The following is a 14,582-nucleotide window of genomic DNA, read 5'->3' as shown; positions in this document are numbered from 1 at the left end:
TGAGGAAAGGGTTGGAAAAGTCAAGGCTATGTGGCGGTCAAAAGTCAGGATGACGTGGTGGTCAATAGTCAAGGTGATGTGGCAGTCAATGGTTAGGATGACGGGGTGGTTAAAGACGAGCAGGTGTAATAGTCAGAAGTAAGGCAGGCTGATCAATCAAGGGGGCAAAGCAGTCGAAAGGCGAGGGAAGACGTCAGGCGGCACGCAGGCCGACGGGTCGGAAGCGGCAGAGCTGATCGGAAGCAGCCCGAGCTACAGACCTGCGGTTGAGGGCCAGGAAGTACAAAGCGCAGGATGCAAGTCGGGATCGGCAGAGCTAAGCAGAGGCCAAGAACTGGAAGTATAGGCCGACGGGTCGGAAGCGGCAGAGCTGATCGGAAGCAGCCCGAGCTACAGACCTGCGGTTGAGGGCCAGGAAGTACAAAGCGCTAGGTGCAGGTTGAAGATCAGCATAGCTGTGTCTAGACAGTTGGGGCTGCAGGTCTGCGAGTTGGAGGCCCGAAAATGCAAACCACGGGTGCAGGCCGGGGCAGGTCACAGTGGATCGGAGGAACTGCCTAGCACGGGTGCGGAGAACCTCAACGGTCCGTCAAGGAGAATCATTACATATCAACGACGCGGGCGAAGGTGGAGGTTCTTAAGACGAAAAGATGCCCTCATAACCAGTAGTAGCCTGCCAGCTGTCCCCCACTACAGGACAAAATCATGTACGAAGACGGAGGTTCCTAAACGGAAAGATGCTGGCGCGACAAATAGCAGCACGACAGGTGTCCGGAACTAGGCGACAAAGCCCAGCGTCTAACGTTTTTCTGACAGGATGGCAGGCTCCAGAAGGGGGACATAAAAGGCGAGAAATTCCTGGTATGTAGGTACGCGCACACACTCTCTCGTCACTTTTTTCCACAACTGTCTTTCCTTCTGCTTCTCTCTGTTCTTTCTGGGGAAAAAGGACCTGACTTGAGCGTCGGAGGACCTGATCCGGGGACTTTTTCCCTGGGTTTCGGTCTCTAACGTGAAAGGGGGAGATCGTCTGAGTGTGCGCAGGGTCCTGCAGCAGCGTCAGCCACCCGTGGGAGCCGAATCATCTTCTACGACCTTCTGTCGACCATCGGGACACCTCGACCAACCTCCGTCCGACTCAGCGTCCGGACGGGATCAGCTATCATCTGCATCCATGCGAGGTCTGCGGCCTAAGGTTGGCGCTTGTGCAAGGATGTTGTAGATGGTTGCACGAGGCGACTTCATGCTTAGGGAGGTTGTCCACGACTGTGTATGAGGCATGTTTGTGCTTGCGAACTGTACCACTAGAAGGTTGCGAGAAAACTTAATTAGACCGTGACTCATACGAGAAGGGATGAAAGAAAGATATTTTCTATCCGATTTGGACGAACGAAAAAAATATTAAAAAAATGATCCGCGGACATGCGAATTGTTAAATCTGTACGCCTATTAAGTAGAAAAAAATATAATTCATCCTTTTTTGCAAACAAAGAGGACGTCGTGCGGTGTTGCCTATCACGATCACGTGAGGTCAGTACGTGACTCTAAGAAATAGTTGTGCACATTGAAATGTTGAAGGTAGGGATTGCTTTCCACCCGATTTGAGCGAAAGCAAAATTGATGGAAAAATAATCCACCGATAGATTTATAAATCCTTCTATATCCATTAGGTAAATAAAAGAAATAAAAGTAACTCCTATTTTTTTCAAAATAAATAAGGGAAAGGAATATAGTTTTACGAAGTAAATTGAGAGAAGTTTTATATGATGAAAATTTTTGTGTGATTTTTTTTCATCTTCTAACTAAACAGTGCCTAAGTCTTTGGGGAAATGTTGAAGTATTGATTTAGCAAATCATTTTATTTTTAAAAGATTAATAAAAGGCTCATTCTTTTTTTGATAAACTCTTCCTTTAGGCATCATTCCTTATTTCTTGGTTCATATATCAATTTATTCAACTATTATGAATCATGGATAACCTTTAATCCCATACAAATTCAATGATGCAATCATCAATCAGTTGATCGTCCTACAGTTGATCCTGATCTCGCCATTGCTCCCAGTGAGAGGGCTTATGTTCCCCATATTCACCATCGCAGCCGCGAAGGCATTGAAGAATCCGGCCATGTCGGTGGAGTAGGTGCTGACAAGCGAGTCCGTGGATCCTCCGTTGAAGAGTTGCTGGTCGGAGTGCAGCAGCCCTGTCTGGTTCACCAGACCTTGGAAGTAGAAGTTGTCGAAGATGGTCGGGCTCTGAACATCCAGAGGAGATAGTGTGTCGTCGCCGTTGCCGGCCACACTCGGGCAGTTGGCCTGCGTGGAGGCGGCAAATGATGGGTTGATGTTGTTCTCGTTGTAGATCCTGTTCCTGAAGGATACACACCTCGCTTGCCCTATGGTATGTCCTCCTATTTACAACATATATATATATATAATGTATATTTAAATTTTAATATCAAAATGAAGAAATAATTGATTCATGAGTCAAAAAATCAAAAGTACGTTTTATTTTTTATTTTCCAAAAATACGTCTATTTATAATATTGATAGTTAGTGAGTAATCCAATAATTAGAGTTGGGCTGCTAGACTTTTGGTGTGGGAGGGATGAACTTTAGTGAGTTAAGTAAAAAAAACTTACATAAATAATATTTTTTTAATATATTAAAAAAATTAAATGTAATTATAGTACTAATAGCTGTGAATTAAGTGTCTGATTAATTGATCTGATATATACCTGAGAGTGCTACCATGTCAGTGGTACTGAGACCCTTGTTGGAGAAGGCTGATATGAGACCACTGAGGCTTAAAAGAGGTGAAGGGAGATCGCTGCTCGCCGTGCTGAAGCTGGCCGTCGTCGCGTCCCTTCTTCCTAACTGCACCGTCCACGAAGGTCCACCCAACTGCAACCAAATATTAGAATTAATTCGATCACTGAAATGGATTAATTCCTCATCATCGTTCATGTATATATTACAGCTACGACGGCGTCTCGAGCTGCGACGGCGAGGATGTCGGCGCAGGACACGACTTGAGGGCACAACGCTTCGACCTGCGACTTGATGGTGTCGACGACGTCGAAGCCTCGGATGGAGTTGTTGTTGGGCGGAGCAGTCTTCTCGCCGGTGAAGTTGGCGGTGTCGTCCAGCAGCACCGACCCGTCGCAGCCCTGCAATTAAACCACGTGTATGAATCAACGAATGCATGCATGCATGCAGCTGTAATTATATATATATATATAATGATCAGTTGACTTGCGTTGACAAAGCAGTCGTGGAAATGCAGGCGGAGAAGGGAGGCGCCCATGCGGGCCTCTTGGTTGACTGCATCCTGCACCGCCGTCTGGATGGTGGTGAGGACGTCGGGGCACGAGGAGTCGTAGAAGGTCGACGAGAGCTGAGCGGCCGCCATGGACGCCACCGCCGCCATGAAAACTCCTATCAATGGGAGAATACTGCAGCAAGGAGAATTAGGGTACAAAGGAGCCATTAATTAAGCTTAATTAATTAACCACTCTTAATTATCAGGGATCGACTGCTGGGCATGAAGAAAATGGTGTTCAAAAGCTTCGTATTTATAGGCAGAATTAGCAATTAATATAATTAATCAAAATAGAAGGAGAATGTTAAGCAGGAATTGTCTGAATGATAGAGAAAGTCAATGCCTAACAAGTCGGCATTATTTCAACTAACGGTCCACTCTCACTAACTAGTTAATTAATTTATAGAGCACAATGGTCCAAACACATTTTTTTTTTAATCAAAAGACGTCCTACCTATCGTGTCGTATAAAATGTACAGTTGCTCTCAAGTCTATTCGATATTATTAATTCCTTCCATACGGTGAAATCCTGAATCTGTTGAACAATTGGATGAATAATAAAGTGTTGCAATTGTTATGAAATTATAATTATTATAAATATATATTATAGTTACTATGATTTCATATCTATCATAATATGAATTTGACAACATTCGTAGTTGTTTATCTAATATTCACATTTTAATGGTTATAAAATCGTAATTACTACCACTCAAATTTATCCTATTCAACAACATGTTGGATATATGTGAATGGAAAAGACATTCGGTTGCTCTGCTTGATCTATCGCTCTACTCGCTCGGTCAATCTGCTTGCTTGGTCGCTCTTCCAGCTCTATTATTTGGCTGCTCTACCTCACTACTCGCTCGATCGATCTGCCCGCTCGACCGATCTGCCCGCTCGGCCGATCTTACCACTCGACCGATCTACCCGCTAGGCCAATCTGCCCTCTCCACTACCGTGCGGTTTGCACTCAGCACTTGGCGGAAATCAACCCCCGTTGAATCTGAGATTATCAACTCAGGTCATCTCGACAGATAAATTAAATTTAATTTGCCATGGTGTAATTTAAATTCAATCAATTTTTCAAAATCTCCGACAGATTGTCAAACAATATTGAAACAGACTTCGATTTTATTGAGATGATCATAAATCACCAGACTCAACCCATTAAAATCATATATATGAACAGATTTCGATTCTCATGAGCTTTGGTAAGATTAGCTAGCTTCCCTAAGTACAGTTATATATATGAACAGATAAGTCCACGTTGTACCAGTATGAAATCATAATTTGTATATATATTGTAGCATTTCACAACTAGTTATTACAATACGGATTTGATTTTTTCATCTAACATTGACATTGTGACAGTTTCATAATTACTATAATTAAAAATTATTCTGTTGAATAACGTATAGTAATTATAAATTGTAGCTGTTACAATTTGAATTTATCATGATCAATAATATTCTACTTTGCATATAATTAATTAGATTATTTTTCATCTTAATCAAAAAAAATATACATATATATATATATATATATATATTTTGTCATTAGCAAGCAAAAGTCTACGTACAGCTGAAACTAATTGGTCAAATTTGGCCAAAATTAATCATGGGGACGTTTACCTACTTGTAAGCAGCCAAAGAATGCATGACAATATTAACTTAAATGTGTTGAGAAATAATATTTTTTTGATATATTCTTAATCCAATAAAACTATTTTGGAAATAAAAATTCATATATTTCGGATCGTAATACAATGGTGGTAATATAATTTAATCAAAGTTAGGAGTATATATATATCTTTCTCTCCGCCATCAGTGCCGACAACTAATGTGTTTTGGCATCAAGGGAGAAGTGGGAAATAAACAAGGACAAGTTGTATTATATTTGGATGTATCTGTGGCGCCCCTATTTTTGACTCAACTTCTTAACATTGGTCGATCGACTAAGAGACACGAGGGACTTCAGCCGAAGCTTTAGAAGGTTTAGTCACTTTGTCCAAACTCATTATAGTTTAGATGAGTTGCGAGAAACCATTTTCACTTTGGTCGAGCTTAATCACACTTTGATCGAATCCTACCTAAGCCATGTGGTGTCCACATCTGAACTTGTTGTCATGACCACTATAAAATTATTAAGCAACTACGTACAACTATTAATATCATCCTAGATGTCAAAATTAATTGCTAGAAGTGATTGCAAAAAGTTGTCACAATGGACAGGGCCAACTCAGGCCTATGCCTAGAATCTCTATGTTATTGAAGCCCAAGAATCCTAATATTTTAACGTTGGACATGATTATTCTACGGACTAACTAAAAAGAGAGATTAAAAGATTATTCTACGGACTAACTAAAAAGAGAGATTAAAAGAGAAGATAAGAAGAAAATCCAAACAAATAAGGAGAAAAGTCATCATTTGCTAAAAAAAAAAAAATTATTAATAATTAAGAGATAAATTCTCATACAATTAGACATGTAACTTTAAATCCTATAAAAAAAAAAATTATAATATATAGACCTTAATTCAATCTTGATCTTGTAGAAAAGAAACAGATCTTTTCAAAAAAAAAAAAAAATTCTCTTGACAGAAATTAAAATTAATAAAATAGGATGTTGTTTTAGACTAACTTATGACACATACTTATCAGGAATACCAAATATATCATAAATACCATAAAAATAAAAATTACTAAAAATAGTAATAAAATCTTCATAAGTTCATATGAGCGCCTAAATGGTGGAATTTGTATCCAAAAATTGACGATTACAAGTACCCCAATAACAAATATCGATTTTTAAATTCTACTCGCATAGCCATAGACAGAGTCATATTCTGAGTCTTGAGTCAAAAGTTATGATCGTTTAAAGTTTAAGGGGGCATGTCGGGTTGTCCCGACATCATATTATAATATTATTTATATTAAATTTTTTCTTAATTATATACTTTATTTTTTAAAAACAGTAGACCCTTCTTGCACACTGATACCTTGTTTTTCTAAACCAAGCAGACTCTTCCTCTTCCAAATCGATCACTTAAAAATGTGTGCCCTTATATAGCCTCACTACAACAAAATTACTAATAGACAACAGTTAAAAAATATTTTGAAAGATAAAAAAAAATTATTATTAATTGAGTGTTGAGAAATATAGGAGCGCTCAAAGACAACGACTAAAAAGTCATTATCTTTTTATTTTAAACATAACGGTTAAAAACCATTGTCGTTTTAGGAAATAACCGTTGTCTTTTTTTCCTGAAACACAACGGTTCAACTTAAAACATAACAGTGAAAGACTATTGTGTTTCAAATGAAAAGACAACGATTTTTAACTGTTATCTTTAAGCTCACCTATCTTTCTCAACATGTCAATTAACAATATTTTTTTTGGTCTTTCACAACTATTTTTAACCGTTTTATTTCATGCAAAGACAATGGATTATACCCTTATGTCTTGGAACACCCAATTTTTTTCAACGCATCAATTTCTCATGATTTTTATGGGTCTTAGACAACAATTTTTAACCGTTGTTATTTGTATTAAAATATTATCATTTTAACCATTGTCGTTTCTCAACATACTAGAGAATAATAAATCATTTTATATATATATATATATATATATATATATATATACAAACTAGCAAAACATATATTCACAATTATATACAATCCTACACGTTTACAAATCCTCTTCATCTTCTGAATTTTCAAGTGCAAGCAGATATTTTTTCTGAAAGCAAACTGATGGTAACATGTCAATACTCATGCCAATCTCCAGTGATCTTCCTCTATGTCGAGATCCTTCTTTATTTTGACTATGCTTCAATCTAAGGAACTTAAGAAGCAACAACTAATCATAATATTTATTCTATGTAATCATGAGTTTTATATCTATCATGCACTAATACACAAAATATATTGTCCTCTGAATTATAAATATATAAAAAAAAGTTAAAAGTTTTTCATTTTGCCAAATGTCAATGTGTTAAATGTTGGATACTAAAGAGAAAGAATTGAAATTCAACTATAGATAATAAAATAAATACAAGTACACCATATACATAAGTCCCTTATTTTTGAATTCAGATTGTTATTATAATAATGTTATTTGGAATAGAGTTCCTAATCTGAGCTAATGTAATATTACTTTTGAGTAATTACTTCAAAAGTATTTTCTAAAGATATTGTGAAACAACTAGAAGAACAAATCTAGACAAAATTTTATAGATTATACTTATGGTGCTTGCAATTTGTTGCCTTTCATCTTCACGAGAAGGGCAGTGATCAAATGTAAGGGCCTCTACTTTACCAGAGTGGCACAATACAGCACGACAATCACCAGCATTAGACACTACCAGAATGGCACCTCTAAGTAAGGCAATGACATAAGAAGCCCCTCCATCCATTCCTTCCTTTAGGAACTCTGAATCAATTTTCAAGTCTCCATCCCAAATAGCTCAATCTACATCGTTGAAGCCTTCTCTGTTGCTCGACAACACTTCGCCTACAATATACTCTCCCATCTTTTTTGAAGCAAATTCAATAGCTCCCTTACCTCCATGGTCATCAAAAAGGCCAAAGTAAGCCTAGCAACATTGGAGAAATAAGAAATCAAATTCAAGGTCAGAGATCTACAAAGATAATGAATTAACCATCCTTTAGTGAATAATTCAGGAAAATCTTAACTAGCAAATTTATAGATATCCAAAGTCACAAATTTAAATTGAATTTCAATTATCAAGAAAGGATTTGAAAGGCTTTCCATTCTGCAAAAAATATATATTATGTAATGTCATACTTCTTATCCATTTCAAAGAATAAAAAATATCCTATGCTCACCATATCAATTCCAAATATATGCAAATATTTTTTATAAGGATATATTGCTAAAGGCTTAATGCAATCAAATATTTTGAAGTTGTGCCACGATGGACCCCTTACACTTGTTTTCATTTATTATGCACATTAAATAGTTTACAAGTTTGTATCCAAACTCAGTGACAGATACATGTCTCTGCAATAAGGGAGAAAACTTGGGTTGTAGGTCAAGTAATGATCTACACAAATATTACACAAATCTAGATTAACAATCATAAGGTGTGTGTACTTGAGTGAACAAAGCGGGGAAAGAAAGGAAAAGTGGCGGTGTAAAGAGAAGGAGAAGGTTTGTCTACATGATAAGAAAGGAAAGACGAGAAAATGAGATAAAAAATGACAAAACAACCTCTCTCATTTTATCAACCCCAAGACATGGATAGTTAAATCCAGTCTTTTCCTCTCATCCTCCCTTCTTCCATCCATTTTTAGATGGAGCCAAAAGTGGGGAAAGAAGCTCCAAACGTCCCCTTCCCTTGCTTTTACTGTGTCTTCTTCTACCAGAGTAGATAAGAGAACTCAGGGGCGTAGCCACCTTAAGGAGAGGGGGTGCGACCACCCACTCTCACATTATATATATATATATATATATATATATATATATTCTCTAAGTATTGAATTTTAAAATTAAAATATATAATAATAAATGGATGAACTAAATTATAAGACACGAAGTAAGGAAGTTAAATTAAAATTGAATTGAGTTTGAACTAAATTCAATGGGTGGATACGGAAATAAGGATTATGTTAATTTAAATCGGGATTGATTTGAAGTTGAATTATGACCAAACCAAATTTAATGTTTAAATGAGTTTGATCAATTTAAAAGGAATTAAGATATTTTTGACAAAACTTTTCATTTTCGTTCTCCCTCTCCTCCCTATGCACATTGCAACCCCTCCGTCCATTCCTCGATTTTAGTTTTTATTCTTTCTCTTCTTCCTCATTTGCTTCTTCTCCTCTTCTCCAATGTAAATAAACTTACAATTTTTTCCACTCCTCTTCTAAAGCACAAGAACTCTCTTTTCTTCTCCTTTCTCTTCTCCGATAAGCAAGAAATGCAGCATCAATTGCTGCTCTCTTCCAACAACAAGATTGAGTAGCAGTCAACCCCCATATCTTCTTCCTCTTCTTGTATTTTTTAGGGTTTTATTGGTACCACAAGAATAGTCATATTTTGTCTTACCTTGCTCTCTTTGTGTCGTTGTCGAACTAACTGAAACTAGTTGAAATTGCTAACGATGAAGATAATGTTATCTCTTTTGCTTCTTTCTCTCTATTTTATATTTTTTTATTTTTCTCAAAAAGTAATGGTGTTCCAAGAGGAGTGAGTAATTCCCTTCTTCTTTTATGAATTTTTTAAAATTGCCCCTGATAAAAAATCCTAACTATGCCACTGAGAGAACTGACGCTTTTCCTCTACTGAGCTCCCTTCTCCTCAAGTAGACATGTCCTTAAATATCAATACCAGTAATAACCCTTTTACCATTTTAACCCATTACAACAGTTTGGAATAGCAATCAAGAAATAAAAAACGAATCCACCAAATCAACAATTTTTTTAAATCACAAGCTAAATATATTTATCTTGAGCATAAAAAGAAGCTTATAGAGAAAAAAAGTTGGATGCAAAATACCAATATTGTGAAGTTGTTAAATAAACTAATCATTTGTTATAAGAAGAATGATGTCCAGTAAAAAATAATGACATTAAGTTTAAATAAGAAAAGGATAATGACTTTAAAGAGATTACCTCCAAAGCTTTCAAAGGATGGGACTATGCGCGAGCCCAGACATAGCAAAGCAGTTTCATATTTCCCAACCTAAAATTTAAAGGATGGAGCAGCTGATCTGTTAAAAAGTCCTTCCATCCCTGCACTTTAGGGGTTCAAGTATCCAGTTAGAAAACATGGCTTCTTATTTTCAAAGATACCATTGTAAAATATTGGTTAATAGTAATGCACATTGAGAATATAATTCATGAAACTATACCAAATGTGATTCCCATTACATGAAGAATTACTAAGATGGAATTAATGAAGGGAAAGTCTCTTGGACGAATTTGTAAAAATAGAATACACATGTTAAATTGATAAAATGAAGCATGCACATAAAGACAACACAAGATATTATGAATACAAGGATGTGGGTTTAACAACTGCAAGAAAAATTGAGTTTAAAATATTATATGTTTTCTTAACTTTCAGAAGAAAATGAAAATAAAAACATGACAGTGGGAATCATTTGATGCTATGATGAGACAATATCAATCAAAGATCCATTGTTAAGGGGAAATACTTCATTTAGTGAGAATAACTGAAACCAAAAAATAGCTTTTGATGGTTCTTGACTATAGAAATATCTATATATGGAAACAAAACAAAAATTAGGAGGCTTGAAAATGATATAATAATGTACAGACAGTTAGTTTCTAAGTAAAACAATATCATTGTAGCAATGTGTCTCATTCAATAGAACAAACAGGGATAGAGTGTAGCATATTATTTAGCCATGCTATTCTTCTAGAAAACATGATACCAATAAAAGATCTGATATGAACCCCATTCTTCAATTGAATAAAACTTCCATGATTTCTGACTTTTAGTTGGGAACAAATATCAAAATATCATATCTCTAAAGTGTATATGAAGCCTTTCCAGAGCAATGATTGAGCCTTGTGCACTATCCCAGCCTTTTCCATGCTTTCTTGTGTGCTTAGGTAAATCAACGTCCACTCTCATGTAAACAAACATGAGGATGAATAATTAACATAATGTCAAATTATTATAACCACTCCATGAAGAATTTACTCCAACTCTAGATTCAACCAAAAGTCAAAAGGCACATACAAATCTATACATGTTGTCGAAGTAGCAGTGCAGGTTGTCTAAAGTAGCAACATAATCATCATGATAAAGAGCATTTAAGTATTGCAAGTAATGAACCTACAAATAAATTGAAGGGTTAAGTGTACTGAAGAAAGAACCATCCAATCAATGCCTACTTACTATGTTTGCATCCAATAGGTCCTCAACTTACACAATGAAATTCTGGAGAAAGCTTTTGTAACTGCTTTAGAGTAGCTGCAAGTGAATTTAAGGGAAATGAAGCCGCATTTTTGGCAAGGAAAAGATGTAACAACAAACAACAATTTTTCTAGAGAAGTTAATCAATACTCACTTCTCAAGCAAAACACAAAAGGTAAAGTTCATTAAGGCCATAAAGATTGGCACAAAACGTAAAATAGTTTGAGAAAATGACTAAAGTGGTACTTAGCCCACTCACAAGGGAGACATTTAGTGAGTTGGTTCATGGCTCCTAAAGACAACCAATCCAAATTTTGGTTAGATACCTAGCTTCATATTGCGTTTAGATATTAGAATGGATTTTTTTTAAAAGAAAAAAAATAAGGTATGTACATACCCTTAGATGATCCATAGACATACAAAGAAGAGTATCCTTCGAGACCCGCAATCAAGGAAATGAAGATGATATTGCCCTGTCCAGATGCCTTAAGAAGAGTATGAGCAAGTTGACTCAAATGGAAATCAGCTTCCAAGTTGGTGTTCATGATGTGCTTGTATTCCTCTTGAGTCACCTCTAAAACTGGTTTAATGTAACCAAACGCTACATTATTAACCTTCACAAATAGTCAATCAAATTCAATTAACAATTAGAGAAACAAAAAAATATTTAACAAATTTATCGAAGCTATTATAGAATGAGGTATGTTTTGCTGATATCTATCCAAAAGTAACAAGATACTTTGTCTAATTAAAAACTCCCAATTTTCTTTATTTTAGGGGAAATGTTTGACTGAAGTAGCATAGACTACTCTTTAAATTGACATTAAAATTGAGATAGAATAAATTTAGGATAGAAAATTTCTCAATGACGGTTATTTAAAACAATGCGCAGAGGATAATAAGATTCCTCATCCAGGAAATATTCACCTCTAAATCACCAAAGCATATAGAATAAGATTTCTTGGTTTAGACATGCAAAATCAAATAGACAAAAATAAGTGGACCAAAACCATAGAGGCAACTCACTTAAATAAGAATAATCACCCCAACCAAGGGAAACCACTTCGAAGATCCCTTAATCTCTTAACTTAATCTGGCAATAACTTAGTAAATAATGTGCTTCATCAAGCACAAGGAAACTTAACCAAGTAGAAAAGACATTCAAATCACAAAATTGCCTCAAAATTCAATTTTTTTTTGGCAGTTAATAAGGAAGATAATGATTTTTTTTTTTTGGCTAGGATCGACGCATCTAACCTGGATGCAACTCATCCAAACAAGAACCATATCCAACATTCGTTAGAATGATAAACAACTCTAATTTTTCTTTAAGAAAATTAAATAAATTTGTTTTCTCCCAAAAAAGAGAGAAGAAATTTGGCCAAACGAACAATCACAAACCATAAGGAAATCCGTCCAAGCAACAAGGAACGATCGCCTTGGGCACCAAGCTTCATGATCCGAACTCATCAGCAATCAACAAAAAGAATAAAAAGGGAAAAAACTAAGATAAACACGATTCGATGTACTGAAGAAACATGTGTGTTTTACTTACATGAAGGGAGAGGGCTCAACAAAGAGAGCAATGCAGTGAAGCTTGGTGTCAGTCTCTTGGTCTTCCAGCAAAGGAGGCATCTCCTCGTCCCCCATCAGCGGCTCCTTGATCTCCTCCATGGTCATGGATCTGCAACTAGCAAGCCCAAAAACTCTGGTCCACTCCTTCAACGTGTAGCAAGAGCCAAGTCAAGCACTTCACAAACAAACAAAAAAAAAAAAAAAAGCAAGCAAGATCGGGATCAAGAAGCAACACTTTTTAGGACATTATACACAATGCCTAGTTGGTCCGGATTCCTCACGTGGAAGTTTCAGTCTCAGAAAAGAAGAATGAAGAGGGCGATGGCAGGAAAGTGAAGTTGCCTTCTACAGTCGACAAAATAGGAGTAGGAGTTGTAGGGTTGGTAGTTGTCGTCGTCGTCGAAGGGGCGGGAGGAGGAAGGAGGGACAGTGGGTGCCTCCTCATCACAAACTAAACCCACTGACATAGCTGCCGGGGCGTGTTGCCACCGCCTGCCCGTTCACTCTCAAACTTGAGAACGAAGACAGCAGCGACAGCGGAGAGGGAGAGGAAGAAGAAACGACGGCCATGAGATTCTTCATCTTCTCCATCCTCCTCTTCTATCTCTCTTTTTTGTTTTATGGTAGAGCGGTGAAGCGAGGTCGAAGTCTGAAGTGCATTTATTTATAAAGGAATTGTGCACTAGAACAGGAGGTCAGATCTTCTAGTCCTTAATTTTCTAGAACATATATAGAATTAAGGTGTTTTAACTTTTTTTTTTACATTTTCTCATGCACAAGTTTTGAGGTAGGAGAAAATACAACGGTTATCATTGCCTTATTAGCACACCGACAATGGTTTATGTATCATTATTCCAAATATTATAAAATATTTTTATTGACAATAATTTATTGTACTATTATTCTAACTGTTGTTAAGAATGTCTTTTGGGGTAATCGTTGTATCAAAGATAATGATTTTATTAAAAATCATTATCTTTTATCAAATTTACAATAATTTTCACTAAAATTATTGTCTTTGTTGTGTTGTCTATTAGTAATTTTATTGTAGTACCTCCCTTGCAGTCGTCTGTGATCCCATCGTCTCCCCCCCCCCCCAACTGATAATTTCATGCCCCTTTCCTCTCTCGCCGATGATCTCGTATTCTTCGCCTCTCTTGTCGACGATCTGACTCTCAAAAGATTCTCTTATCCTCTTTCATTGATGATCTTCCTTCTTCTCTTTTCCTTCCTCTTCCTTGATAGGTACAAAAAGTAGGAGTTCTTCATCTATTTGAAGTAAAACAGCGTTCCCTTCCTCTTCCTAATGACTTTTTAAAAGAAAAATATTTGAATATTGAAGTTTTTTAAATATGACATATCATCTTATTCATGATTTAGATTTATTTTTATAATTTAACATTTTAAAAGAAACAATAAATCAAAATTTTAAAGGGTAAAAGTTAAAAGGGTACCTTTTTTTATTGAATCATCGAAGGGGCATCCTATATTGATTTTTTTTATCAAAAGAGTGATCCACCCCTATAAAATGACATAACTATCTTCTAATACTATTCATCTCCCACTAAATCTTGAGCTAGTCGGGCGCATTATAGCAACTATGAAATTGTCACTACTACAACTAAGTTACCGCATAGTTATAACAGCTATGGTTTGATAGCTACTATAACATTATTATTTTTAAGATTAAAATTGTTCGAAGTCTTCGAAAAAAATTTAAATGATATTTTTTGAGCTTGAAACCCAGTCATTATGATTTTCACCCCATAATCAATAG

At 36.1% G+C, this 14,582-nt stretch overlaps 1 protein-coding gene and 1 long non-coding RNA gene across 4 annotated transcripts; both read right to left on the bottom strand.

The window, feature by feature from the left end:
- Window positions 1-1,919: 1,919 nt before the first annotated feature.
- LOC122032267 (cationic peroxidase 1-like) lies at window positions 1,920-3,534 on the bottom strand. Its single transcript, XM_042591547.1, has 4 exons — window positions 3,256-3,534; window positions 2,975-3,166; window positions 2,735-2,900; window positions 1,920-2,407 (listed from the first exon to the last, which is right to left on the bottom strand). The coding sequence occupies exons 1-4, from the start codon at window positions 3,484-3,486 to the stop codon at window positions 2,016-2,018; spliced, it is 981 nt and encodes a 326-aa protein (XP_042447481.1). The 5' UTR covers window positions 3,487-3,534; the 3' UTR covers window positions 1,920-2,015.
- Window positions 3,535-7,336: 3,802 nt separating this feature from the next.
- Window positions 7,337-13,501, bottom strand: LOC122032268. 3 transcript variants are annotated; one of them, XR_006126012.1, is made up of 6 exons: window positions 13,041-13,501; window positions 12,786-12,949; window positions 11,628-11,844; window positions 11,213-11,287; window positions 9,958-10,082; window positions 7,337-7,916 (listed from the first exon to the last, which is right to left on the bottom strand). It is a non-coding gene; the product is annotated as an uncharacterized LOC122032268 (long non-coding RNA). The 3 variants fall into 3 exon arrangements; XR_006126014.1 differs by having other exon boundaries at window positions 9,958-10,077; XR_006126013.1 differs by having other exon boundaries at window positions 11,628-11,810.
- Between the last annotated feature and the right edge of the window lie 1,081 nt (window positions 13,502-14,582).

The sequence above is a fragment of the Zingiber officinale genome, chromosome 11A, assembly GCF_018446385.1.
Source record: "Zingiber officinale cultivar Zhangliang chromosome 11A, Zo_v1.1, whole genome shotgun sequence".
Lineage (NCBI taxonomy): Eukaryota > Viridiplantae > Streptophyta > Magnoliopsida > Zingiberales > Zingiberaceae > Zingiber > Zingiber officinale.
The sequence above is the reverse complement of the archived record's forward strand: the minus strand, read 5'-3'. Positions and strand labels throughout refer to the sequence as shown.

Excerpts from the sequence above, each read along its gene's own strand:
- LOC122032267 (XM_042591547.1), bottom strand. The coding sequence starts at position 3,486 with ATGGCTCCTTTGTACCCTAATTCTCCTTGCTGCAGTATTCTCCCATTG. Across the intron at positions 2,901-2,974 it reads CTCGAGACGCCGTCGTAGCT|TTGGGTGGACCTTCGTGGAC; the intron begins GTAATATATACA and ends ATTTGGTTGCAG. Across the intron at positions 2,408-2,734 it reads TGACATGGTAGCACTCTCAG|GAGGACATACCATAGGGCAA; the intron begins GTATATATCAGA and ends TGTTGTAAATAG.